Here is a 27,382-nt window from a genome sequence, read left to right as displayed (position 1 = left end):
TGGAGTCGTTGGCGGTTGCGGCCCACCCCGAACGCGACCTGTGCCCGGCACAACTAGCAACTGCTATATCTACCCAACATCTCAGCTTACCCGGCAAACTTCCAACCATTCTCCCAAACCCGGAAGCTGCAAGCATTTGCGCAAGCCTAACGCAAACGCGTTGGGTGGATGGTTGACGCAGAGAGGGTTTATGAGTAAGCAATAAAATGCAAAACCGCGATGGTGATGTGACACCCAGGAATGGACCAGTGCACCGGTGCCCGGTGCAGTTTTGCAGAAGGAAATGGCCAATACGTTAAGTTCATCCAGCCACCCCAACACTGATGTCATTCGATGTCAACGGGGCCAATAAAATGGTGCGGTAAAGGGGCAGCGGAAGGGTGTCCCCAACAATCGATCGATAAATTATACGCTAATCAGCGCAAAACCGTTGTCAACTCTCGGCTTCGATTTCCGGTACAAGACTACACTTGCCCAGGACTGTGGATTATTTTCCACCACTGCCCAGATGCCCGCTGACGGATCGCCGATGGTTTCATCTAATTGCGTTTGCTGACCGCAGGCGGCAGTTCAACACCCGGAACGGCCATCACCGATCGTGGATGTCTAAGCCTAAACGTTGCGCCGTACAATTAGTTGATTGCCTTCGGATGGTGGCGATGTTTTCGAGCGACACTCACCTCGCCATTGGGTTCTTCGGCACCCACGACCCTCAGTTCCGGTACTTCCACGTACACACAACGATTAAGCGGAGGTTCTTCCCGCCGTCCACTGACCTTATGCCCGGTGGAGTTCCTTGTGGCAAGTTTAAGGACACCGTAGCAGCGGTTCGTACCCATTGCATTGCATTAGAACGCTTTGCGCCGAGTGAGCTACAAACGTCAAGCAGTGAGATGAACGTGATGACAATACCACGATACCAGACGACAAGATCTCAAGCTGGGCGACGATTAAAATTCTACTCCCGTTTCAATTGGCGTCCTGTGTGACTGTGTGTGTGTGTATGTGTGAACGGAGAACGCGCGACAACATAAATGATCGTTGTCGTTATGTACGGACCGTCCGTCTATTTGTCATAATATTTATCCTGTAAGGCGCAGACCCAGTGCCTCCCAGCGGTTGCCTCCCGAGACGCAACAGAAGTGTAGATGAAGCAGTTAATGATATCACTTTAAATGATTGAGTGTTTATTAAAAGGCACTGCGTAGCGATTCATTCGCGGAAAAGAAGGAGAAGCAAGTAACTGGGATCATGTTTGCGGGAATGTGTGATGCACCCGGTGCGCTACATAGCAAGTGGAATGAATGGTTCAAAGAACGACAGTGGTGGCACAGTGGTCTTGGTCTGGCTAAGCGGAAGACACTTTAACATGATATAGTCGATATAGTAAAGGAATTTTTTTGCACAAATTTTAACCTAAGATTAGATAATTTTCTAAGTTTAACCGATAGAACTGGATAATACATGAAATCATGTGACTTTTTAAATACAAAATATCATAACTTCAATCGTACCAGGACCATCTTACTCGCCTAGACCTCGGAAGCCCTAGACCATATCCTAGACCATATTTTAATAAAAATTTTAATCAAAAATATTCACAACAAATTTAATATTGCTTTGTCCATTCTGTAGTCCTGGAGTGTCATGTGTAGCTTCAGCATCTTCTATTGTGAACACAAACTTTATTTATACCCTTAGTTCACTAATGCAAGCACAAAATCAAGATCGTAAGATGCATTCTAGTGTGCTAACTTATTTATTTCATCCCTCCATCGCCACCAAGACGAAGAGAGCCGGCCCGCTTTAGCACCCGCCGTTGCAACGTTTGCATAATAACGAGCGTTTGCCTGTTTGCCGCGTGCCGTGCCAAACCCGATCCCGATCTAAATAAAGTGAAACGATTGGCGTGATCCTTGCACGTTGCACGCATCGCACACCGAAAGGTAGAAAATAAAACGCGCGATAGTCCCGCACCGGTTCTCACGCTTCTCCATTTACCTCCGCGTGTCATCGGGACGCCTTATCGGCGATCGTGTTTCGCGATCTCGGGTGTATGCGGCACGGCAACACAGTAGCCGGGCACCCGCGCACCGTTGTTGGATGTGCGGCGAACAAGATTAAATTGAATGCAAATTTTTATAGTTTATAATTATCGATCATCTTGTCGTACCGGGCGTTCCAGAGTGGCGAGACCGGCAGGGAACGTGTGCGTGAGTTCGGTGAGCTGTTGATGTGACTTACACGGTGCAAACGCCACTGATGAACTATGATACACTCGCTACAAATGAGACATAATGAGTGCAGTTTGTAAAATGTGTGCTGCAGAATGCGTCGGCTGGATTCTTGGGGATAATGTAGGGGTTAGCGATGAGCATCCGATTGAAGTTATCGGGTGCTTGACACGTACAAGACAGGCAAGAATCTTGTAGACAGGGGCGGTAAAAATGTGATTTGAATTAAATGGATAACTACCGCACAATAAAGTGATAAAGGATGTTTTGCTTAACTTAATTCAATAATTTGTGGTAAAATAATATTTTTCAAACGATCGTAATATTTGTACAATAGAATGGTGACTATGTAAGATCTACATTTATTTTATATGAGTGTCTTTCTCACTGAATAAAACTGAGTTCACAGTGAGTAATTGTCTTGAATTAGCCTTCTCATGTTTGATCCTGTGAAGTGTTGATTAGTAGTCGCTTTTATCGAAAGCAAGCCTGTTTGTTAAACTTCAGTTCCAGATATACCACCTTCAAGATTAATTCTCTTGTCATACCTGACCGACCAGGCAACACGCTGTGAGAATTCACAGACAATGTAAACGGTTCGCCAAGCCTTGGTAAGCCTCGCAAGGCAAAAGATCAGTCAGTCTGGTCCGGCACGCTGAGAACGTCGCCGAGCATCATCTGACCAGCGTTCCGATAGGTGCTCAACCAACAGCCAACCGAAGCGGTAACCGGTGGAGGCAAAATAATCCATACCTAGTATGCAATTAGTACTTAATAAAATAATGAAAATGCAGTATGAAGAAAAGTGCAACAGCGCAAAAGAACACCGGTTTGTTCTGCCGGCAACAATGTTGCAACAGCGGTGCCCACTACCGCAGTAGTGCCACCCGGTTGTAGTTGATAGGCTCTTGCCAGGAATTTGCTCCATCAGTGCCGTGCCGGCAGGACAGGGCAAACAAATATCGGTACGGCTTGCGGGCGGTCTTTGACGAGCCACAATGCTCAACTCACGCTTTCAATCGAGTGGCGTGCACCGACGGGGCAGTTCGGCTTCAAGCCTGCAAAACGGCGATGCTCGGGGATGGTAAGTGAGGGCACAGGGCCCGCCACCACCACGCCACCCGTATCGTCGTGGGAGTGCTCCGGAAATGTGCAAGTGCATCAGCGTGAAGTGCCGTCGGTCACCAGCGCTCTAGAAGGTCTTCCTTAAAGTGCGGCGGTCTGGCGCAATCGAAACGATGACTTAATCGTGCCATTCAAACATCTTCGATTGATGGCTATGCGCGGGTGATAAATGACTGATGTAGAGTGGTAATGCTATGACGGGCGTCGTAGGCTTCGTCCCGGTTCAGCTGCTAAGCGGCGCATCCGGGATGTAAACTCCGGTCCGGCTCGATTCGTTGGAAACCCCGAAGCTATTTGAAAGCACTTGGGCAGAGTCCAGAAACCTTCTCCAATGACGCAATGTGTGCAAACAAGCGGAAGGAGAATTGTACCGGTACAAGCGGAATAGAATACTTCCGCGTTCTGCTGTGTCCCGTTATTCAACTGTACCGCTATTTACACCTGAGGAACCGAGCGAAAAGGGATCCTGTGATGTGTGCTGAGAAAAGCGGATACGCTTGAAAAGCATCTAAATACACAAACCATCATGCTAACTCATCCTACGGGGATTCATGCTAATGGGATAGACAGCAGTCAAAATGGCAAAGGACCCTGTTAGGACATTTCACTCATCTGGGGTTGGTAGAGTTTCTTTCTAGTTTCCGCTTTGTGTATTGACTTTTAAGATGTCAAGATTTCGCTTTCTTTGAATAGTTAGAAATCCGACACCAAGTACCGGTTGAACGAAAGTGATGAAAGCGAAGGTATTCTTTTTTTAAACGACGGAAGGAAAGACGGTGAAATAATGTAGAGCAGCTGGATGATATCCCAAGGGATCTTGAACGTTTTAATGCGTAAATTAGGTTTAGTCAGATTCATGTTGCCCATAGGTAAGCAATGAGGATCAATATACTGTTTGAAGGAGTAATTTTAATGACAGTCTGTCTCAAAAAAATTCCTTACTTACTTGTCCTTACCAGATCAAATATTATATCTATAAGGTAAGCATGTAAATAGGATCATTTTTTGACTTAATCTTCAAGGACATGCATCAGTTTTACAGTTTTATTGTTTGAATATCACTAAGACAATGTTAAACCATTCGCAAATGCTTCTATTCGATGGACAAGCGGCACAACAAAGTTCATCTTGCACATTCAAACCATCTGCCACCGGAACTGCACAGCTTATGTCATACGCTTCTTGATCATCTATCCGTCTTTCGGTCGGCCAAAATCTTCGCCCATCACGACCATCTTTCCCATCACGACCTTCTTTTGTTCACTGCCCAAAATATTTACCCATACGGCAGACGGTCCGAAAACTCTTCAGCTGAGCAATTTTTAAAAAAAAGGACTTTCTGTTGCCCGGTACCAGCAACGGTTGACCACCTACTCACTCACCGTACATTGTTGATCTTACCCGCACCCGGCACCGGACTTGTTTGTGACTCTCGCTTTCGTTCGGTCATAAAATAGTCCGATTGATTGCTGTTTGAGTGACGCACGAAGGAAATGCGTTGAGATGAAACGTTCGTCTAACGATCTGGATCGGTGACGCGCAGTGATCCTGCTGAAAGCCATAAACCCTGCTACCGAGGGACAGCTTCAGATTGAAACGAATGATCGTGATCCCGGCAGCAACCATTAGCACACAATGGTAAATTAGTGCCAAATGCTGTGGGCGTGCGCTAAGGGAATGCAGCGTTGCTAGCTGAAACATTAATGGCCAAACAATTGCCCGTTTTTATTGGACGGTCGTAAAGATGTCACGGAGCTGCGCTCACAAATGCAATGTATTTTTGTGTAAACGTTGGAGGAGGATCTTAATGTTCAATTTGACTTTACCGTTTAACTCGGTCAATTCGTGTGTGATATTTTGCTAAGTGCTACGCTATTTAACATACTTAAATTGTTTGCTCGGAAGTGAGATCCAGTCGTTACCCGTTGATTCCGGCCAATGGGGTACATTTATTATCTGAGAAAAGTGTTGAAACTGTCATGGTCATAAACGAAAACAAATATGCTAATTAGACGACACTAGCTTTAACTTACCCCGATTGGTGAATCTTTATGTTGCCAAAACCCTTAACCCCATTCCGTTGCAACACTCGTCCTGTATCTACCTGTATCTACCTGTCCATCATACACACAAACGCTATGTATAAGGTCATTCCGATGGCCGATGGCAGTTTTTACGTCGCAAGGAATATTGTGCATGCGCCAAAAACGCACCGACCGAAAATACCTCCGCGAATCCTATCAAAAACGGACACCAGTAAATCATGCGGCTGAAATCTACTTTTATTATTCCATTTACAGAGATTAGGCCCGGCCCGAAAACGTTTCTACCTCCCCTTTTTCGGAATGTGTTTGTATGCTCGCGATCGCACAACCAGTACCCGGTCTGCCGACATCGGCGACATCGTTGCATCTTACCCTAGCTGCCACACTCGCGGACATCGATCACCGCGCGGTCGCGCGTTCCCTTTTACGCAGCGATGCGCATAAAATGAGGACTTCCAGCGAGCAACGCTTGAAGGTGATGCTGACGTCCAGAGTTTGACGATTGGCCTGGAAATGCATCACCCGACACGTCAGCGTACGGGGATGATGGTACGGTGAGCATGGGCCGCTGATATTGATCCACAGCTACCATGCCACGGAATGCGCATGTCCATTGTTTAGAAAAATCCACTCGCACCAAAGCGGCACCGCTGACTTCTTGTGCAGAATTTTCGACATTCCACAAGTATTGCCGCCCTTCAATCGTAGCCTTCAGAGTATTGTTTTCAATCAACATTTATCGGGCACTAACATCTCAAGCTTTCAAACCTTTCAAATATTTGAAAACTGTTCACGAGCGTTGAAGCGTTTTTTTTTTTTCTTTGGCGTTTTGTTGCCGAAATGGTTTGATTTGTTTTGTATGGTTACAATCCGGCTAACACTAGGGCGGTACTTTTTACGTTCGTAATCTGAGGACAACATGTCACACTATTGAGCGTTTGCAAACGTTTGTCCTGATGAAAGTATTCGCGTTCAATGTGGGCTTTTTTTCTGACCAGTAAAGTGAACTGATTCAATGCATAATTTTAAAGGGGATGTGTGAGGAACGGAGATCATAATTATAAAACAATCTAAAGAAAATTTCTAAGTAATATCTTTAGCAAATCACAACTGTGATCGTAAGCTGAACACTGTCCTATAAGTCATACCGCTTCATAGAAAACAAGATCCCACGTGAAAGAGTTCGGTGTAATTTAATCCTTTCTCTAGCCAATAATCAGTGCCAGGTGAGATTTATCAATAGTTCTGATATGTTTCGTTTTGACATGTTTTCAATTGAAATTATACCTAGCAATTTTTGTTTTCACTGACTTGCAAACATTTTTTGGGGAGTAAACTTGCATTTTATTCACATCCTCTTGATGGAGCGAAACCCAAGCCAGCCGCCTGTGTTTTTCCGTTGCAAAACACTCAGCCTCGGATGCTTTCAAAGGATTGCAACCCAACACCCACCCGGTTGCTTTCGATTTCGACTTCCAGTCGACACCTTGCTTGCGCATTGTTCCACATTTAATCGATCAGGCCTTCTGTCAAGACGTCGAAACCCTTCCTAAAGCATTGAAAGTAAAAACTAACGATCAAATAAAAATGATTCGCTATGAAAAAAGTGGATTGTTTAATGTTTCTTACGTTTGATTTTTTTTTAAATCATAAACCTTTTTTACCCTACACTTCCACCATGATTAGCCTAAGCACGTGCACACCACCAGGAGCCTGCTGTTGAGCATGACGCGCCATTCGTGTCAGCACACGCCGGAACAACGCACAAACGGATGTGAAAAGAGTTTTCCGTTTCCTTGGCGCTCGGCGTACGCCTTTCAAAAGCTTTTTTCCTGCTTTCTTCAGCGCTGGGCCCAGGTTTTGTGTTGCATCTTAACATGCAAGGGTTGGATTTTTTTTTTCGCTTCACCTTCACAAAAAGGTTCATCCTACAGCTCGCCCCGGAAGGGGTGCATATGTTCGAATGGGTTAAAAAAAAACTAGTGAAGGGTCCGTAATTCGCGGCCCGTGCCAAGACGGGACGAGAGATCGTCATAAAATCGCGATCATAACATCTTTAAGAGTCTCGCTGACGAAAAGTGAAACCCTAAACGCCACGGTGGTGGCACACGACACTCGGCAAGATTTTTTTTTGTGTTATATTTTCCTCCATTTATTTGTGGACCCCTGCGAGTTCCGGACCCACGCGCATCAAATGCTACCGGAAGCGTGTTTAGATGTGACGCACTTCCCTCTTCAAACAGCTCGCTTTTTTGTGTATGGATTTGATTTTTTTTTCTGTGTGTGGGCTTAACAATGTAAAATCCAAAAAAGCGAAAGTTTTCTTTTTATTGTTCCTGTTGTCTCCCGTGTTCCATTTCTAATATCGATGTCAATCAGCTGCGTCACATTGTGGCGTGCGTTCGATTGGATCATTTTATGAAAAAGGTGGTTTAAGTTAAAATTAGAGAAAAAAAAACGAATAAATTCATCGACACTCTACGCACAAGCTGCCATTGACAGGACACAATGCGGTAGCACTCATAAAACGTCAAGATTTATACATTTGTCGTTCCCAAACGATAGCCGATCGTCGATCGTTTCGATCACTATCAGAGTGCGAGCGTTTGGTCCGTATTTTCGTAATGTTTGCGCTTGTTTTGAGCTCGTAAAAACATTACCCGAACAATGGTGCCGGCCAGCGAGGTAGAAATTACGTCGTGAAAAGTTTGTCATGAAAAGAAAGCTCTGTTTCTGTTATTGTTCCCGCCGAAAAAAGGTACGCCAATGGACGAATGAAAGTACGATATGTTCATCGACTTCTGCCGTTGATTGAGCAGAGCTGGTGAAGGATTCTTGGAAATTGTGACCGGTACCGCCTCCAAGGCGAAAGCTAAGGATCGTCCTTTCGGGGCGGTTCATCGGTCAATCTGGGAATTGGGAGAGAATGTGATCACTTTATTGCATTGATCCTACTGCCAAGTCTGTCAAGGGACTGTCGTAAAACTTTCGCTCGTTGACAGAATTATTGGTTCATAATTTTATTGGTTAGTAAACGCACGGTACAGGCATCAATTGATGCAAAGAAAATAGATAGCTTCAGATTGCAATTTCTGTGTTGGCTCCTGGGAATCAATAGAAATAGGAATGTTGGTCCTTGTTGGTGTGCTAGATGATGTTGCTTCTTACGTACTGTGGCAATTTTATTTTGGACATTTAATTTTTTGACAAACTGAATGATACTCAAAGTGATACTTGAATTCGATCGTTCAAGCTTTTGACAACGGTAGAGTACTTCAATATCTGGGGTTAATACTTGTGAAAATTGTAACTTTGTTCTTTATCATGAAACAGAACAGAATAAAATCAGGATTTATTGTTGTACATTACTTGAAATCATCAAATGCGTTATTTATGTAGAACTCTCCCAGAATCTAGTTGGAGAAATGCAAAACAAAGACACTAGAGAATAGGAAATTATTAGTTGCAAAGTAAACAGTTATCAGGATGTAGTTTGTATCGCTTTTAGTTGAATCAAACCCACCGCATGCATTAACCGACAGATCCTTGTCGAACGATAACGGCACAACTGTCGTGTGCCCTTAGTTTACAACCATGTCCGAACGATGTTCTACAAGCCACGCAAAACACGGAAAGAATTATTCCGAAGCTCGAGACCTGTGCACCTGTTTCCCGATGCCGGGGCACAGAATGCACACGTCATAAGTCACGATCGCTGCAACGTGGTTCCCTGTTTTGCATAGCAAAATGCACCCTCCCGGCCGACCCTTTATCGAACCATCTCCAGATCCAGATCGCACACACGTATCCGTCTCGTCGAAAGCGAAAGCGTCCAGGTTGAGCGCGTGAACCGTACGGTGTTGCATCCGTTGCAGTCGCTGGCCGACGCAGCTTCCAGGAAATGGTACGGTACGGTGTGACGGTTTGCAATTACTCAATCAGCACCGTGCCACGAACATTCCGTACGATCCGGATCGGGTGGAGTACTTGACGCACACACTTGCACGTCTCAAGCCCAAGGGGAGAAACATAAAGTGGAACCGGGACGGGTGAACAATGCGCGAACGGCTGCGCTCTGCTTATTATCGTTATTTAATTTAATTTGAAAACAATGAGCCCCCGAGCAATAGACGGCACCAGTCACCTTGAGTGTCGCTGCATAAACGGATTAATGAATAATAATAATATTGTCGATTATTGCGGCGCGCAAGTGTGAGATACTTGCGTCCAATTTTATCCTCCTTTGTGTAGTTCGCTAACGTTGTGAAGTCAAACCACCCAGACGGGCACAAGCGCTACTCGGCTTACACACTCATACCGACGCTCGTTCGCCGTCACCGTGATTGCCGTGATGTATTAGTTGCGTTTGCAGGATTGTACGGTTAATTAAGGCTCTGGAGAGGAAGGCTCTGGTGAACTATTCGCGCTGCACGGTGGTGGGCGCTGGTGCAGTGCAGCGGGACCGCTCGTGATCGGAGCTCGAGGGATCGTAAATCAACGAGCTCGATTCAGATGCTGTCAGGACGGCATCCATGTGTCGACCTGTGTCGCAGTGTCTGCGTCTGTTGGCCCGCAGAATGGACGATAAATAATTTATTTGAACTTCCCGTTTGGTGACGTTTTCGACGACGAAGTGTTTTTAGAAACGATTGAACTAAAATTTATAATATGTAACGTTTTGTTTATTTTTTTTTTATTTATTTATAATTAATTATGACAGTGCCGTATTGTCACCACCGCTTGTGTAGAATAGATTTTCACATATTTATAAGGCATTTCTTCCTTATTCTTTGCCTTATCCCGGGCTTACTCGGTTATACCGTTTTGTTAAGCTTGATGATATTTTTTAACATAAATTTAATATAAAGGAAAAGACGATGAGAAACTCCTTTGTTGCTTACGCTCATGTGTTTTACCAATCGCCGCCATTTTCAAAGCGTGTTCGATAATCGTATAATTGCACGTTATAATAGCAAATTACACACTTCGTTCGATTGCCTTTAATTGACATCGATTGACAAGCGTACATAATTTACCGAAATGTTCGTGGAAAAGTTTTACATTTTATGCATGGTGCCGAACGAATAAATAAAATTAGGCCCCCACCAACAGCGTGAGGCGTGAGAAGCGAAAGAAATCGAACCTAACTTTTTTGTTTTATTAAGAAACCTTGTTTTTTTTTCGCCATACACCCAAATGAAGAAATGCAACTCCCTAAAACGGTTTCAAACTATTTCCGCCTGGATTCCCGCACATAAACTACCCGCAATTATGCCGCTGGCTGCTGAACGGTAGGAACGTCTGTAACGCGGGATCAGACAATTGATTGATTTGTATAATTCCGTAGGGATAATTTCCGATTTTCCAGAAAACGATTTTGCCTCCCAAAAATGGTGGATGTCAAACGTTACGAATCATTTCGCTGCTGTCGGTTTGTCGGCTATACATCAGCCACTCACCGTTCGCATCATTGTTCCTGGCTAATTATGTATATTTTATCTGAACACACACGGGATGGGTTTCAGGATTTGAATAAGAAATGCAGCCCGGTTGCTACAACCGATCAAATTTTCGGGCTTCTTAGGGGTGATTTTTTTTCCTTTCTCTCTCGCATACATGTCCTGAGAGTGTTATGATTCGGATGATTATTTTTTGCTACAAATTACATCGGGAAGAGCCGCAAAACGGAAGGTGGATCTGCCGAAGATGGCTTCCTATGAAATACCATGACCGTAGTCCTGCCAAAATTCTACCAGCTCGATTATCATGGACGGTTGTGATATCCTGAATATGATGATTGGCCCGCGATCGGAGCTCGAACCATGAAATTCTAGGGAAAAAATTCCCAGACAACGGGACAGTGCAATCGGTCGCATTAGTAGTTCGCTACGGCATGCACAATTATGAGCACGAGTCATCAATTTAAATAAAAACCGATTAGGAAAGCATCGAAATGTTCGACTGTTAAAATTCATCCCGTGCTGCTGATCCGCTGATGATCGGACGGCAAACCGATGCGCAGGGCCAAGCGACAGGGAGCCGAGGAAAGGCCGAAGAAAGAAAATTCTCGGTAAAATGCTCAGATTTATGTGCACCCGTGGCCATTCGACCATGGGGGTAAACGCATTGCCGCAACACACAATAACATCATCATCTCGTCAAATGCCGCCCGAAAATGATCCGTCGCCGGGCTGCACTTTCGGTTTTTCGGGTTTCTGTTCAGAACATGTTGCCCCGTTCTGTTTATAACAATCGCCATAGCACAAGCGGTAAGAATTCGGTTCCGCGACATTTTGTGTGCAGCATTCGGGCGATGGGCAGCAGGGCAGTATGACTGCGGCGACTCAATGCACAAATATGGCCTTCAAAAGGTGAAGCCGCACCCCGGTACGGTGTGCCCTTCGGTCGATCGATGAGTAGGAGGATGTGGATCACCGATGCTTTGAAGGACAACATTCGGTGTAGGGGTTTTTTGTGGTATTTGTTTGCGCCTTTGTACGTTATTGTGTTGTTTTCTCTTGCAGCCTTTGTCTAAGACGAAAAATGGAATTTTGGAAATGCGCTTATGCGTTGTTCTTTTATCGTCTTAACCCTCAATAATTATTTGAGGATGCTACGTAAGCAATATCCTGATAGAATTGACCATTTAAATCAAAAATCGCTATAGCTTCTCCAATGATTTGAGCTATAATAATCATACGATTTAATAGCTATTCCTCAAAAAAAAATTAACAGAAAGGCTTTTGGCGGGCTCTTTGGTCCGTAAACTATTAGCAAATCCACTCAACAAGTGCTTATGCTTCAAGGATAATCTCCACCACAAACAAACCCGATCGTCCCGATCATAACCCCAGCTGCAGGATCTACGTGAAGACCTTTGTCGAGCGCAACTTCTAACGCACTGAGTTGCTCAAAATGCTCGCCCGATATGCATCGATCACCGTAGAAGGACCTGGTGCCGAAAATGGAACGTCCATATCCATATTGGGCTGCTAGCGAGCCTAAAGAAGGCGCACCGGGCGAGACCGGTCGGCAGCAACAGTTCCGATCAAGTGCGCAAAGGCAAAAACGAAACATGATTTTTGTCAATATTTTGGCAGTCATGTGTTCTTAGCTCGTGCTCAAGCGTGCGTACATACAATCGGGCCCACGAAACCTTATCGGGCCACAGGAAGGAAAATGGGACATTCGATCCGTATTGTGCAGGCGGAATCGGTTAAGAACGGTCCAGTGAGGAAGGGCGGTCCTTCATGCCGCCTTTGGTTATCGGTTTTAACGTTCCTTTTCTGTTTGTTCCCGCGAGAGTCCTTGTGGTAGCGTGTTTGCAGGTAGCACGAGGCAGAACAACATTGTTTGGTAATGAAGAGTTTAGCAATGATTGAAAGACTCCGATTTGGGGTATTTCAAATGGTTTCAGGGCTTTTTTTGAAACGCAGAGTTCTTTTGTGTTCTTTCGTTTTTCTTAAATTCATTTGTAGATAGAATAGCTGCAGCAACGTCAGTTTCTCGATACAAACAGCTATTGGAAATCATGTTGTCCGTGTTAAAAGAGTAATTTTAATTTAATATTTTATCAAATTGTTACAACACTTCAATCTAAATTCTGCGGACTGAGAATGAGAGACTGAACAGTTGCATTGATTAAAATCAACTTCAAACTTCAACGTTGCTGCTGATCATGCCATTCTATTTCGATACAAATTATGATGAAACAAACAACAATTTTAATATATAGCTGTTTAGAATAAACCAAAATTTGTGAACATAAATTCAATCAATCAAAAATACTGTTTACAATTGCTATACGATCTACACCATCAAGCGTTTACATTATCATCTCTCTCATTGCATTGCCTTCATTCATCAACGCACGACGCCCCATTTGCCCTCCCGGGCGTAGTGGAGCGCGAACAAATCGTCGGATTTATGCAAATGTAAACAGAAAAAACCCTTCCCGATATTGTTTATTCCCCGGAACGCGTGTTAATGTGCTTCGACAATCAAACTACTCGCCTTTCCGTGCGGCTTTACGATCGCTTCGCAGGCGGCAATGAATTAACCCACCCGGCTTTCGATGCAATGCCCCGTAAAGAAAGGGTTTCGTAGTATTTTCGGCATTTGTCGTAATCAGCGAAACGCCGCAAAAACAGTCATTCACCACAAGTAACAAAAACACACACACACGCACCGACACCGGTACTCTGTTTGCGGTGTCCAGATGTCGGGTGGAGGGATGCCCGCTACACCGCTTGATCGTGGCTTGTACACCCTGCCGTACAACGGAACCTCCTGGGAACATCGTGCGCACCAGCGGATCGAGTTACGGGTCTTCCCTGGAATTTCTTTCCCTTGGGGTGCGCGCTGTCAACTGACCGTTGACACTCGCCACTGGAAAGTGCATAAATAGCATTACAACCAACCACACGCCCGCCTCCGCAACCGACATGCTCCTTTCTCAAGTGGTGGCCCGTTCTAATCACAACATAATAATAATATCACTAGCATCGATGGCACCAGAAAGGGTAACGTCTTTTCGGGAAACTGTTGTTGATGAGTGTTGCATTTAATCGTTTCCTCCCTACCGTTTGCCGTTGCAAAGTGCTCACCCTCGCGTGTCATCCCCTGTTTGTGCACGCTGCATTATGCTGGAAGGCGTAAATTTGGTTCAAAGTGTCATTAGCCTTTAGGGAAAGCAAACAGAAATTCGGACGCAGCCGAAGGTTCACCGGACGCACCCTGAAACTGGGTGGGGATGGCAATAAAAAAAAAAGAAATCCCGTTTCTGCATACCAAAAGAGCATTCCCGAGTAGCCGGATCGGATAAAGTTCAACATACCTTCTGATTCTACTACTAATATGCATGATCGTGCGATCTTTATGGTCTGGAGCAAAAGATCTGCAGCAAAGTACGCCTCCCAACTGATATCTAGATTTTATCGAGAACCATATTGTGGAGCGTCAAACAGGATCAAAAGTGTTAAGTTTGCGTTCCATTTTGACTCTCAAATGACTATCAACCTTAGCAGAAACGAAATCGCCTCGATAACGAAAGGGATGAAGGGAATACACCACCTCAATGTCGGTATCGTTTCCTATTAACCGTCCGTGTGGGTTGTATCAACAGAAAGATGTCGTTGGGTTTTGCTTTGCTTTTGCCCTCTTCTCGCGCCAGAGAGACAACAACAGGGATCACAACCAGTGGTCAATAGATTCGAAGCTGGCTTGCGACGTATTGTACTTGTAGATTGCTTTTTGATTGATGGTTTCGTTTGTAAAGGATCTTTATATCCAACGAGTGATGGGTATGATAACTAATGGAAACGATAAGTTTTTAAGTTTATTTTTATCTCATTTTAATGTGTATTTTTACCAGCAATTTGCTTGGATTGTTTTTTTTTGTTTTTTTACTACGCTCTAATTTTATTAAGCTAATTTTTGCTCTTTTTCCTATCATCTTGTTATTTAATTTCACCAAATTATTAGAAAAATTAACAAAGAAAAATGAAAAATGTACAACACATTTTCTCCAATGTCTTCAACTCATTGGTGGATCCGTTTTGTTGCACCATCGGCGAACGTTGGCATACTGTGTGAAGATTTGAATTGCCAATAAGTTAGTCGCGTTCCGCTCGTGCTGCTGCGTATCGCAAAGCCACAGACTCAATTGCGGGGGATGGAAATTTGAAGCCTTAAGGCTAACTTCCTTCCTTCCGAATCGGCGGGATGATGTTTCGAATCGACCAACGACCAACGTATCCCATTAATCGACTGTACCTTAGCAACAGTGAAAGCTACACTGCTGTATGCACATTTTGATTGTGTTTCTTGTTTTCATGACAAAAAAAAAGCTTGCAAGACGATACAATTTGAGATGACTTTTGGCGTCAGCTATCAAATCCGCTCGCTATCACCTCACTGTGGGTGATGTAATGCGTTGTGCATCCGGACGAGTGCATCCGGACGAACATCAGGTCCTGTAGGCTTATACAGCAAACCGCTTATTAGCTCCGTTTAGATAGCTCCGCTTAAGCATGTATATAACGCAGGAAGCATACAACTAGTCACGCAGGAAATGGGTTCGTGACAAGTTACAGAAAACAAACACTAAATGGTGCAGGTTGAACGCACCTAGTGCATTCCCCTGAATGGGTGTAATTATAGTCACTTTTATGCAACACTTCCTGCATCGCGAGCGAGCAGCCAATGATACTTTGGTCCCAGTTATAGAGTTAAACCGTTTTCCCGATCACTGTGACTTCCAGACGTACAAACAATTTTGCCATTTCTCTTCCATACGAGCCATAGAAGGATTCCTCATATGCTATTAGATTTAATCCTACAAGAAACCCACGTAGAGACAACAAAGATCGTCATCTTCGAAAATGACTTGACACTACGGTGCCTCTGAACCCATTCGTGACCTCAGCGAAACTTGTAGAAACACCGACAGTGCACTCGCCCAGTGGTAGATGAAAAATGCAGCAAAGGTTACATAATCGTTCGTTGATCCGAATAGTGTCCAAGTGTCGATCGCGTAAGACCATCGCTTAATTACGGCGAATCGGTAAAGCAGCGAAGCGTTGGGCGTAGCGCGTTACGAGGCATAATTTTCTCTTGACATTCCAAACAAAACCATGAATTGAAAGAAGAAGAAAAAGCAACACATTAACAATTTCCGCATTCTTCTATGGGAGGAAACTCCCCAGTTTGGTTGGAGTACGGTTGAAACAACGATGAAGATATTGAACTGAAAACCTTTCGCTGATGTTAGATGCTGAATTTAAAATCTTGAGCCGAAAGCATTGATTTCTTGTTACATTACGATGTTTCATGCGATTCTCGATTCCTTTGACAATCGTTCCAAAGAAATGTCTTTTAAAGAAAGCAGCACTTTTTATCTTCCTGTTCATGTTGCAGGCTTTTCTTAACAAGTAATCTTTAACTCACACCGATCACTAATCACCCGTTGATAAAACCATCACCTGCAATCTAAAAAGGTCCCGATGCGATAGCCTCCTCCTCCGTCCGGGTGTGGAGGTGATCAGCAAGGGAAGTCAACAAGGGATAAGTGATGGAATAAACATCATCATTAAGCCCGGTAGGCAAACAATAAATCATCAGCCGCGTTAGAGCTCACGCGAATTGTCTGCGAGGGCGAAAAAGGAAGTGGATGAGGAGAAGATGGAGCGGAAGCAGCAGCGCGGGCAGCATAACGCAAAAAAAAATGAAAGAAACGAGTTGCAAATGAGCCGAGTGTGGCTAGACCAGCGCACTCGTTGGGCAGCCGCATCATAGAATAGGAAGGAAGGAAGGAAATGTGGACGTGTGTCCGGCGCGATTCCCCGCTGCCCTCCATTTCGGTCCCTTTTAGGGGATGGGGGTGGGTGGATAGCCGAGTGTCGGTGAAAAAGCAACGGATGAATAATGAACTATTAAAACACTTTCGATTTCGTTTGCACCGACCACCTGACGGTGGTGGTCGGCCGGTCGGACTCGTCTGTTAAAGTACGTCATCGTTCCGTTCAGTTGTCCGACGTAGTTGCGCCACCGCGCGAGACAGCATCTTGTCGCGCTTTGCGTACGGTCAGGTTGGCTGGGAACGTTGGTGTGTGGGCGCATCAGCCACCATTAGCAGCTAATAGAACGTTGTTTTATTCCATGCTGCAACTGGTTTTTCAGTTACGAGATATTTTGCACATAATTATTATAAATACTTTTAGTTAAATGAATCGATTGAATGAATTAAAGAAAATGGGTATAAAAAAGCAGGATTTGAGAGCTAGATCCAAATTTATAAAAATAAATATTAGCACTATAATGTTTGTGAACTTTTTTTTTCCACGATTCATTGACGTTGACATCAATATTCCGCTGCTAGATATCATTGCAGTATTAATTTGTATTTAGCAGTACAGCCAGAATTTGAAGTACAGCGGTTGACTTGAATATATAAAATAGTCATGATTGTATTTTAAAATTAAAAGTTTTATCACATTTAAATTTCTTGGCTTAATGACCTCTAGGGTCATGCCGGCCATCGAAATGGTTTACTAGACTCGTCGATAGCACGTAGTAGGATAGTCATTCCTCACTACGGGTACACGGTCCGGATGGGATTTGAACCTCGGTCCTGCCGTTTTAAGACCGGCGCCGCTGTCGCCTACAACACCGTGCCGCCCCTAGAGAAATCCTATTTCCTTTAATTCATTTCTTTACAAGCTGAATTTGCCATGCTCGAAAAATAAAGACCCACCGTGCAAAGTGCTCAACATATTCGAGCAGCGTGTGGAGCGTGTCTTTGCTAAGAAGCGTTACAAGGCGTTACATAAAAATGAAAAGCATAACGTACAGTGGTGAAGTGTCGCGGTGATGGATATTTCTGTTTGTCAGTATTCATTTAGTTATTGAATAGTTTGACGGTTTCACTATTTATAATTAGACTTTTTATTTAAAAAAAGCGGCTTAGAAACCATTTAACGATGATGAATGTTACAAAATCGAGAACGTATTCTGCTTATTCAAAAACATTATTAATTTACTAAAATTAAATGTAGCATCACAGCCATTGAAGTCAGTTTACTGTAAATTGTTATTTATGTATATTGCATAATTTACCTGTATCTCTTCTTGGCTTAACGACCTTAGAGATCATGTTGTCCATATGGCTTACTATGCTTAATGATTCCAATTAGTTGGATAGTAGAAGGGAACGAAGGACTTGACCTTCGTTCAGGCCGTGCGAAAACCAACCTTCTTGGACAAAGTTTTTTTTTTGTCAGTATTTTCATATTGATAATTTATATACATTAAGAAGGAATTTATCCGGATTTCATTTTACGGATAATATTGTTATTTTTGCAGTATCTAAAAAGACGCATTTTTCTCAGCGTATTGCAAACGTAATTCAACATTTGAAATAAATGCCGAGATATGTTTAGATATTAGTTTTTCACTTATTTTTAATTTAAAAAATGTATTGTTCCAACGGATGTATTGGAAACGGAAGTACTCGATCAACCGTGCTTTAAAAATAAAACTCGAAGGAAAAAATGTCGTAGATGGTTATAGTTTATGTATTTTTAATGTGCAAAGCTTTCCACTGCTCTACAATTGAAAAATGCAATAATTCGAGAATATCAATGCAACATCGAGAATAAAACACAGCAAGGTGATTGCATTATCGTATCAAAGTTCGTGTTGATAGATTTTCGTTAATTTGTTTATTTCCTCATTCAATAAATAACGTTTCGCGGGGAGACAATAAATAAATCGCAAGGATGGAAAGGGAAAGGGAAGGAAAGGGCTTAAACTAGTTACCCTTCCCCAAGCCAACAGTAACTCAACAGCGATGTATTCGGATGATGCAGATAATCCCCAACAGCCACAGGGCCACAGTTCCTCCGATTGTAACTGATTGGAAAGGTAACTCCAATGAGGGGATAGTGGTGATGACCAGTTGACGATTTCGCCTTTCGTTTCAACCCCCCTGGGGGATTGAGTTTTGATTTGTTGTTCGCTCTCTCTCTTACTGTTGGCCTCCCGGAAGAAATGGCTCAAAGTACGCGTCCGGGGCTACTTTGCGTCTTTGCTTTGGTGTACGGGTGGACTACGTGACTGGTACGTTGCAATCCGCTTTCTAGTAAGCGTGCGCTGCATTCGACGAGGAAGAGGACGAGGAGGAGGATCCTGAGGAAGGAGAGGAGGAAGAGGAGGAGCTACCGGAGCCGACTGACGACGAGCTGCTAGAGCCAGCATTGTATGCCGTGTACGAGCTGGAACCGCTCGAGCTGGGGTAGTACGAGCTGTACGCGAGGTTATGGGACGATCCGGATGTGGACGGTTCCCACAGGCGAGAGTACGGTCCGGACGATGATTCCCAGGACGAGGGTTCATAGCTGGAGGCAGGCGTAGAGGAAGCGGGCACAGGCGCTCCATACTCAGCGGCCGGAGCTGGTGGCATCATGGGCATCATCGACATGGGCATACCGAGTCCGGACTTCTTCACGAGCTGGGCGATCAGGAAACCGAGCACAAGCGTAATGGCCAGCTTGGACAGGATAAGCGCCTTCATTGCCTTCAGTCCGATCAGCCCAAGGAAGATCGGCATCAGCGCCTTCATCTTCAGCTTCAGCAGCAGCAACACTGGAAGCAGGAGTTTCTTCTTCAGTAAATGACCACGGGCCGCTTCTGTTGGAGCGAAAGACACACCGACAACGGAGGGGTTGGACGAGGGGGGGCAATTGGTTAGTACCAAGTCCGGGTGTGTAGGCGTGTGTGAATGTGTGTTTTATCGCATATTTTAATATTACTTTACTCACCAGTAGCAAGTCCTGCCGGGAGCACGTCAATGTCCAATCCCTTATCGGCACGATAGCTCACGACGGTATCTTCCGGCAGTTGAACACGGATCTCGTGGGTGGCCAGCACACGTCCAACACGATCGAAGATCACTTCATCGACGTTGCGCTCGTTGAAGGAACGTGCTTCCTCTTCTCGAAGTCCCAGCATACCGTCCAGATACAGCAGCACTTTGCCCTTCAGGCAACCCATCACCGAGGCACCATCGAAGCACTCGTTCACAATCGAAGATAACAGTTCCTCGCTGCTCGCGATTCTTGGTCGCTCCTCCTCGACCAGATTGGACGCAATCGAAGCTCCCGAAGCGATGGTAGCAATGAGAGCTACCACCAACACCATCGAACAGGATCGAGCTGGCATCATTTCGTTTCAAAGGATCGCAAGGATGCAACCTGCGTTCAAGATAACTAAGTAGCAACACGCTCTCACTCACTCACTCACACACACGCACTCTCGCTTACTTTTCTGTTGCAGGTCTACCGCAAATGTCCTGGGTGCGGGTGGTATGTTGATTAAGCAAATGACGGAAAGCTAATGATAGGGTATTTGGAACGCCACCACTGTTTTATACGTCCGAAATGCGCACACGAGACTTTCCAACCCCTGGACACTTCTTTGCGTGCTGGTCGACGCTGGTTGGCGACGTTGAATGCGGCCGCACTACGGTACAGCGCGTCACCAAATAAGCCAACAGGTGAGCTTTGACCGTTTTTGGTCGTCCACACCGATCGACCAAGCGTCCTATCGGGTAGTTGCTATTGGCCACCACATGCATACGCTTCGGTGTGATCGTGTCGGAGTGTGTGTGTGTGTGCGTAGAGATGCAATCGGCCAAGCAATGAAAGAAGAAAAAAAAGCGGGACACCCTCAACATTGGTGAAGCATTTCGATTTTCAGCCAATGCTCCATTTCGTCGATTTGGCGTACACAAAAAATGCTGCCATTGACAGAATTTTGTATTCATGACAGCGTGTACCGTTCCCGCCCTGCTCGATCGCACACATTTGCGCGGCCAGCGAAGTTTTGTGGCGGGGAAGAATTTCGACCGCATTTCCCCAGTGTCTTCGAAGCCCTACTTGCTCGCGATGGCCACGCGGCTACGCTCAAGAATGATCACTTTCTCCTTAAACTAACCAAACAAACTGGTGTTCATCGCCACAATGAGAAGCTTTACGCCAGCTGACCAGTTTTGCTGACTGGTCAGCTTTGCTTAGGAGCGTGTCGCTTACTTCCGGAGTACAGTTTGCACGACAATGTACCACTATAAAAGTCATTGTGATAGCATAGGCGCCATTAAAACATAAACCCACAAACTGTATCGCGTACTTCCGTTAGGGTCACGCGTTCAATTTATGATCTTTTTGTTTTCATTTGGAATGCATGCAGCTACTTTCCCAGCTCCAACCGGACGGCTGAGGTTTGTGCAATCGTTTTTCAATAGCCCCTGGCTTGCTAAACGAGCAACCATTTAGGCTGCCATATATTCGTGTAATTTGTACGGTGATTTTTGGTCTGGTGCAGGAAGAAGTCTCGGGAACGAGTAAAGGGTCGGTAAGAAGAACCATTTTCACTCGGTTTCGTTATTACGGTTACGCATCGAAGCGGAAGTAGTATGGCAACAAATTAGTAAACATTTGGTAGGGGCCTCGTCAGTAAATCAAGCTGACGCATTTTGGACTATTACCATAATCGTAACAGGTGAAAATGAAAGTGCTTGTAATTGTTTCGTTGAGAAATACATGGTTAACAAGTATCACGGAACATTTCACACTTCCTTGTTAATAATAGCGAAGCTAAATTTGAACTCATTTATTCATGAATCATAGTAGTGTTAAAATTTCATGAGGAGCTTTTTTAAAATTGGTTAACTATTTTTATTATTTATTTTAGTACGACCGCTCTACGCCAAATTGTCAGCACCGCCTGTGATGACTATGATTCGATAAATATAACAATTTTTTTATTAACTGTATTTTATCAAAAAGCTGGAAGAATGAGGCTTAGAAAATCCAAAGAAAATAATATTAGGTGTTTTCGTTTATGAATTTCAGCATTTGTCAAACATTATTTTCAAATAATATTTTTTTCAATAATTTAACCTAATAGTATTGAATAAAATGCATTTTCCACACTCACATTTCGATGACACAAAAATACACACAACATTGTAAATAATTTTATCAAACAACAATCCAACATTTCAATCAAAAACTGATTGAAAGCAAATATGTGCGGTCATCATTCATTGAGAGAGTTTATTTCATACGTTTTAGTGATTTGCATTCTATTCGGTCGAAGTGAGAATATAATAGAGAAATAAAAATTGCAATGTATGGCATCAAAACATAAGAAATGATAGATACTCCCTATTAAAACACATACTTCAACCCAAAGTGTGCCATCATGTTACACAGTTACATCGAATCAACTATAAGCACGTACAAAAAGTGCGTTTCATTAACCTATTAAAGATTTTCATTTCCAAGCACTGTCTGGTGATACACACACACACACACACATTCCCATGAGCATATATGCAGGCTTCTTTTTGGCGAAATAGAAAACATAAGCCCATTCCATTTTAATTGATATCGGTATTGCCGCTAGTAAATCGACTTTGAATACGATTCTATTTTCTCCACACCATACTAACAAGAAAATTACGAACAATACCATGGAGACGCCTGGTGCGTTACGTGTTTCCCATACATAAATCAACTTGTGGCACACGAACATTCCGATCGATGGGTAAAATCGGAAGTGAAATCGGTGATTGAACACAGCTGGTTGCACAGCGATGTGAATATTAATCAACAGAGACCATTCTGTATAACACCTTCCGTGCTCGATTAACCGCTTTAGCTTCGCTTAGAGCAATGTGAAGAGCAGCTACACAAAAATACAGCTGACACCAATTAAACATGTTGTTTCGTTTCGATACGGATTCGTTTATTATGCTCATAAAGTCTTGTCGCAAATATTCGTTACAAATAAGTTAAATAAATTACTCTTCCCTCGCGGGATGCGTTTCACACACTTGTGTGGCGGTTGGTCCAGACTTATGCGTGGGCACTGTACGCAATATCCTGACCATCGAAGTTGGGCTGAACGAAGGATCGACCCGCATCCCATGGTCCGTGGGCGGCAATGTGCGGATGATGGCTATCGGCGGCCAGCTGGGAAGAGATAAGAAAGATAAACTAGTGTTAAGAAACACACACACACAGACAGACTAGTCAAGACTCTAGTGCAGCCTACCTTTTTGCAAAGCTGGAAGATAGCTAGACCGACCGACACAACGAACGAGAAGAACGACAGTTGGAGCGAGTTCCACGCCTTCAGACCAAGCACACCGAGTGCCATCGGGATGAGAGTCATAGCCTTCAGCAGGATAAACACCATGATCGGAATGACGATCTTCTTTAGCTTGGATTTGCGTGCCTCAATGCCACGGCCATTTCCAGCCGGGAAGTTGAACGTCACGTTCAGCTCATCCTGTTCGAGGTTGCGTGGCGACACAGTCACACGAGCACCGGCAATCGGCATCTTGAAGGTAACGTCGTGGCTGCGCAGATAGTTCTCGATCTGCTCCAACACACCGGTTGGTGCACGACCCTCGCTCACGAGGGCTCCATTGCTGCGAACTTCAACATCATCGGATACCTGTTGGCAGAAAAATGTCGCATATATTACTATGCTTTTAATCATGCAATTGTTTCCATCGAAACCTACCTGGAAGCTGTCCTTCTTGAAAACCGTATCGAGGAAGTTCATGATCTTAAACTTCGTACAGGCGACTGAATCGTTCTCCGAGCTGCAAAGCGAACGCATCTCCTCAACCATACCGTCCATCGGTGTACCTTTCCAGAAAGCCGGCTTGTTTGCTGGGCTGGCTGCTGCCAGTCCAGACGCCAGAACTACGCTTGCGACGATCAACAGGTACCGGAACGCCATCGTTTCCAAGTGTTTGTGTGTGTATATAGTTAAGGAGTGCGTTGCACCGATGTGACTACGACGAGCAAACTGTCAGATGTGATTGGGGAAATTTCACTGTCAAGCGCTTTTATACGACCTTCCAAACCGAGCCAGCTCCGATCGTGACCAGCCTCGGCCCGGGGCTCGTTATCAAAGCGCTTGCGCTGTTGTTTGCGAATGACAATTGCTCTGGCCGGTTCCAGCATAACCATGGCGATCACGTACACACGCTTTAAGGGGATTTTAATGGCCGGCAAGTGCGTACGGTTGGGCTGATCGGACCGTTTTCCCGCGTTCCGGCATTGCAATATATGTAGATCGCTGCATATCCTACAAGAGCTGGCCCGTGTCGATAGCTATCCGCAGCGAGTTGCAAACGTTATGGCGTTATTATTACCATTCTCGGATGGAGGCGTCGGCTAAAATCTGCATGCTTTCACCACGTTGCAGGTTGTTGCAATGAATGCGATCTGCTAGCGAACAACGGAGCGCTTCCGATTGGCATTACATTGATACATAATTTATTGTGTACTGTCACTATCGTTCAACACACACCCATAATTTGTCGTATTTACTGCAACACTGCAACAGTTTGTATCCGGTCGCAAGATGTATTCATTATAATAAGGATGTTATGTAAACCCTCTTTTCGGCGAACGATTTACGAGCCTTTGGTATATTCAAATGTACAATTTGCTCGTTAGTCTAAAGATATATTACTAGTTGAAAGAATTATTAAAATATTTTTACAGAACTTTTTCATAATGTGAAGGTGGTCAGCATGACCTAGCAGGCCGTTGTGCCAAGAAAAAAGGCAAAAAAGAGGGAATTAATCAAGATGTAAGTTGCAACTATTTTTTTTTTTAAACAGGAAGGGTTGAACGAAGTTGTAATACGGAAAAATACGGAATGTATCTGCATATTAACAATAAAACATAATTTTGAGAAACCATTTTTGCCCGGAATAAGGCAAAAAATAGGGAAGAAATAGTCCGTTAAAAAAATGATTGCCCTTTTTTGACACCGTAACAGAGAAGGAATTATGCCTGTGATTTCTGTATTCGTCTACAAAATTTAATCAAAACAAGGTACCCTTGCTTGCAAGCGAATGGTCTGGATTTAACTTAATCCTGAATTAAAATACCTGGATTACAGACCTAACTAGTTTTCTGTATGGCACCACTACTAATAATATTAATAAAAATACATAAAATGTAAATTCTACGCTTCGTAAATCGAGGACGGTCCGGTAATAGAGGCGACAATGGCGTAAGTCTTTACGTGGCAGGGCCGCAGCTTATATCCTGTCCGGACCGTTCCTCTGTATTAGGGACTAGTATTAAGAAGTCTAATTAGCCATTCGATGACATGATCTAGAAGGTCGTTAAGCCAAAAGAAAGGTAATCGATTTCCATCCGTACACTCCACTGTTACTTAGGACTGTTAGGACTATTAGGACTATTAGACTATTTAGAATATACTAACTAAATTAACTCAATCAACAATAATTAATCTGAAAGACTTCAGTTTCAAAACTGCTTCAGATTCAGAAGAAAGCCGAAGAATAAGCAGAAGAATCTGTAATAAACTTTTTCCTAATATTTTTGTACAAATAACAACAGTTTTCAGTAGAAAATATCACAATACATAATAGCTCATAACTATCGATTACATAAACACTTTCTGGATACGCATCTTATTCCGCCTTCATTCAGCTGTTGTCATGAACTATATTATAATATTTATGTAACAGTCAAAATATAGTTGACTTGTGCTTCTCACCACCACTGTCATCTTCCGGAAGGGCTGTACCTCCAGCCAAAGGCAGCCAATATCGTTTACCATCAGCATACACACATCATAGTGGCCATTGCCATTCCACTTAATGCGCTTTTTCCTTCGGCTCGTGTACTCTCGCTTTCTACGGAAGTGCCAAAAAACCGTTCCGTATCGGAAACTGAACCTGCCTCGCATCGGTCACACCGTACACGCCAAGAATGTCAATGATGGACGGGAGCAGATCAGCCGTCGTGGGTAAAATGCGTTCCAGGGTGTAACTGACGACGCGTGTTGAAAGAAATTTCGACTATTCTTCCATTCCGCCCACGTGCCCACGGACGGTGATTCGGAACGGGGATGGTAAGGCACGATAAACGTAAAGAAGTGAGGTGTGGCAGTACTTTTGGAAACGATTTCCCTCTCTCCAGGTGTTGCAAGCACTTCAGGTGAGCTTATCAAGTGCGTAGTAGCATTGAGTAAACGGTTGGAAATGTTCGGTAGGGAGGGACTGTTAATCACCAGACCATGTTGGACACGGAACGGGTGGATATGTCCCCGGCGCTCATAGGTTCGCGATATAAAATCCATTGTAATCAAATCCAACCAATTCATACTCATCGTACCAAGCAGCGAACGAAGACCGTGGATCGTAGTGTTACTTCTTGGTTGTCATCGTTTTCCTCCCAGTGTGCGAGTGTTCGAGTGTCCTGCCAAGAAATGCGTTCGTTTGTCATAATTGCGGTGGTGTCGCTAGCACTTAGCGGCACCCAGTGTCAGCCTCGTTCAGCAGCCGAACTTGCCACCGACATCTATCGTACCTGTTTGGCTAGTGAGCATGGGCTTAAGTGTGCTAAAGCGAAGGCTCTCGCCTGGATGGCAAATGTGGCCGAACAGGACGAGATCCCCATCACAGAATCCCTTACGATTGTGCGCACCGGTACTGAGGAACCAGAGCGGCCTGCAGATACGGAACAGCAGCGTAGTGCTGGTGTAGTTCGGCTGTTAAACAACATCGATAGCTTCCTTTCGACGCACGCCCTCAAGATGACACCACCAGCCGTGCTGGCATCGGAGGAGGCTCGCGCATACATCCCGAAAACGTTGCTCCAGGGTGGACTCGCTGACAATCTGGTCGTACCGCTCACGGAAGGAAACGTTGCGGAAGGTAAGTTTTGTTTGCTCAATATTATACTCCATCTGCTAAAATTTTCCATATTTCTCCTCTGCTAGGACGTGGTTTTGTGAAGAAAGTCATGATTCCCTTCTTGCTGGGCATCAAGTTCAAGTCAACCGTGCTGGTCCCGTTGGCACTCGCACTCATCGCACTCAAGACCTGGAAGGCCATGACTCTTGGTCTGCTTTCGCTGGTACTGTCCGGTGCTATGATGATCTTCAAGTTCGCCAAGCCAAAGATCGTCAACTATGAGGTTGTTCATTATCCGCCACCGCACCATGTCCATCACGTCGATCATCACATCGATCATCATGCACCGCACGTGCACTGGGATGCTCCGCCAGCCTGGAAGAAACGATCCATGGATGCTCACGAGCAGGCCTACGCCGCTCAACTGTAACTAGCACTCTGTTAAGATATTTATTTCGCTGACAACGACAAACGAATAAATTATTTATTTTTCTCAAAACATGCACTGATTTGGCGTTCTTTATTCGTATCGAAGTTGTATGTTTAGAGAAAAGAAAAACCTCTGCTTTCCTATTTATTCTATGAAATTTTATTCGATTGTTTCCGCATACTATCAATTTTTTTCCAATTTTCGCGTTCATGCACTACCTCTATTACTACTTCTACTACTGAAAGACGCACATAAGTGGAGACATTTTATTCACTTATCCTTTCCACGGCCT

The 27,382-nt window shown here is 44.3% G+C and overlaps 5 protein-coding genes across 6 annotated transcripts in view; 2 read left to right on the top strand and 3 right to left on the bottom strand.

Moving 5' to 3' along the window:
• LOC126557700 (T-complex protein 1 subunit zeta) overlaps positions 1-27,382 on the bottom strand; it is a 315,666-nt gene that overhangs the window by 66,090 nt on the left and 222,194 nt on the right. The gene's annotated exons all lie outside the window — the stretch shown is intronic.
• Positions 2,223-27,382, top strand: part of LOC126565188 (zinc finger protein 845-like) — a 252,910-nt gene continuing 227,750 nt past the window's right edge. The window contains exon 1 of the mRNA XM_050222340.1: positions 2,223-2,235. The gene's annotated coding sequence lies outside the window, so the exon portion shown is untranslated. The remainder of the gene's footprint in view (positions 2,236-27,382) is intronic.
• On the bottom strand, positions 19,041-20,125 carry LOC126558610 (uncharacterized). The gene is made up of 2 exons (XM_050214655.1): positions 19,723-20,125; positions 19,041-19,591 (listed from the first exon to the last, which is right to left on the bottom strand). The coding sequence occupies exons 1-2, from the start codon at positions 20,123-20,125 to the stop codon at positions 19,041-19,043; spliced, it is 954 nt and encodes a 317-aa protein (XP_050070612.1).
• On the bottom strand, positions 22,822-23,716 carry LOC126558916 (uncharacterized). Its single transcript, XM_050215004.1, has 3 exons — positions 23,495-23,716; positions 23,021-23,425; positions 22,822-22,938 (listed from the first exon to the last, which is right to left on the bottom strand). The coding sequence occupies exons 1-3, from the start codon at positions 23,714-23,716 to the stop codon at positions 22,822-22,824; spliced, it is 744 nt and encodes a 247-aa protein (XP_050070961.1).
• On the top strand, positions 26,234-27,090 carry LOC126558839 (uncharacterized). The gene is made up of 2 exons (XM_050214913.1): positions 26,234-26,681; positions 26,747-27,090. Exons 1-2 carry the CDS (start codon positions 26,234-26,236, stop codon positions 27,088-27,090), a joined length of 792 nt encoding a protein of 263 aa, XP_050070870.1.

This window comes from Anopheles maculipalpis, chromosome 2RL, assembly GCF_943734695.1.
Source record: "Anopheles maculipalpis chromosome 2RL, idAnoMacuDA_375_x, whole genome shotgun sequence".
Classification (NCBI taxonomy): domain Eukaryota; kingdom Metazoa; phylum Arthropoda; class Insecta; order Diptera; family Culicidae; genus Anopheles; species Anopheles maculipalpis.
Note: the sequence above shows the minus strand (reverse complement) of the source record. Positions and strands in the feature narration are given on the sequence as shown.

Bases quoted from the DNA above. Each gene is read 5' to 3' on its own strand.
- LOC126558610 (XM_050214655.1), bottom strand. From the start codon at position 20,125: ATGATGCCAGCTCGATCCTGTTCGATGGTGTTGGTGGTAGCTCTCATT. The intron at 19,592-19,722 runs GTGAGTAAAGTA...TCGCTCCAACAG, and splicing joins CCCGGCAGGACTTGCTACTG to AAGCGGCCCGTGGTCATTTA.
- LOC126558839 (XM_050214913.1), top strand. From the start codon at position 26,234: ATGCGTTCGTTTGTCATAATTGCGGTGGTGTCGCTAGCACTTAGCGGC. The intron at 26,682-26,746 runs GTAAGTTTTGTT...CTCCTCTGCTAG, and splicing joins GGAAGGAAACGTTGCGGAAG to GACGTGGTTTTGTGAAGAAA.
- LOC126558916 (XM_050215004.1), bottom strand. From the start codon at position 23,716: ATGGCGTTCCGGTACCTGTTGATCGTCGCAAGCGTAGTTCTGGCGTCT. The intron at 23,426-23,494 runs GTAGGTTTCGAT...TTCTGCCAACAG, and splicing joins TCAAGAAGGACAGCTTCCAG to GTATCCGATGATGTTGAAGT. The intron at 22,939-23,020 runs GTAGGCTGCACT...ATCTCTTCCCAG, and splicing joins TCTTCCAGCTTTGCAAAAAG to CTGGCCGCCGATAGCCATCA.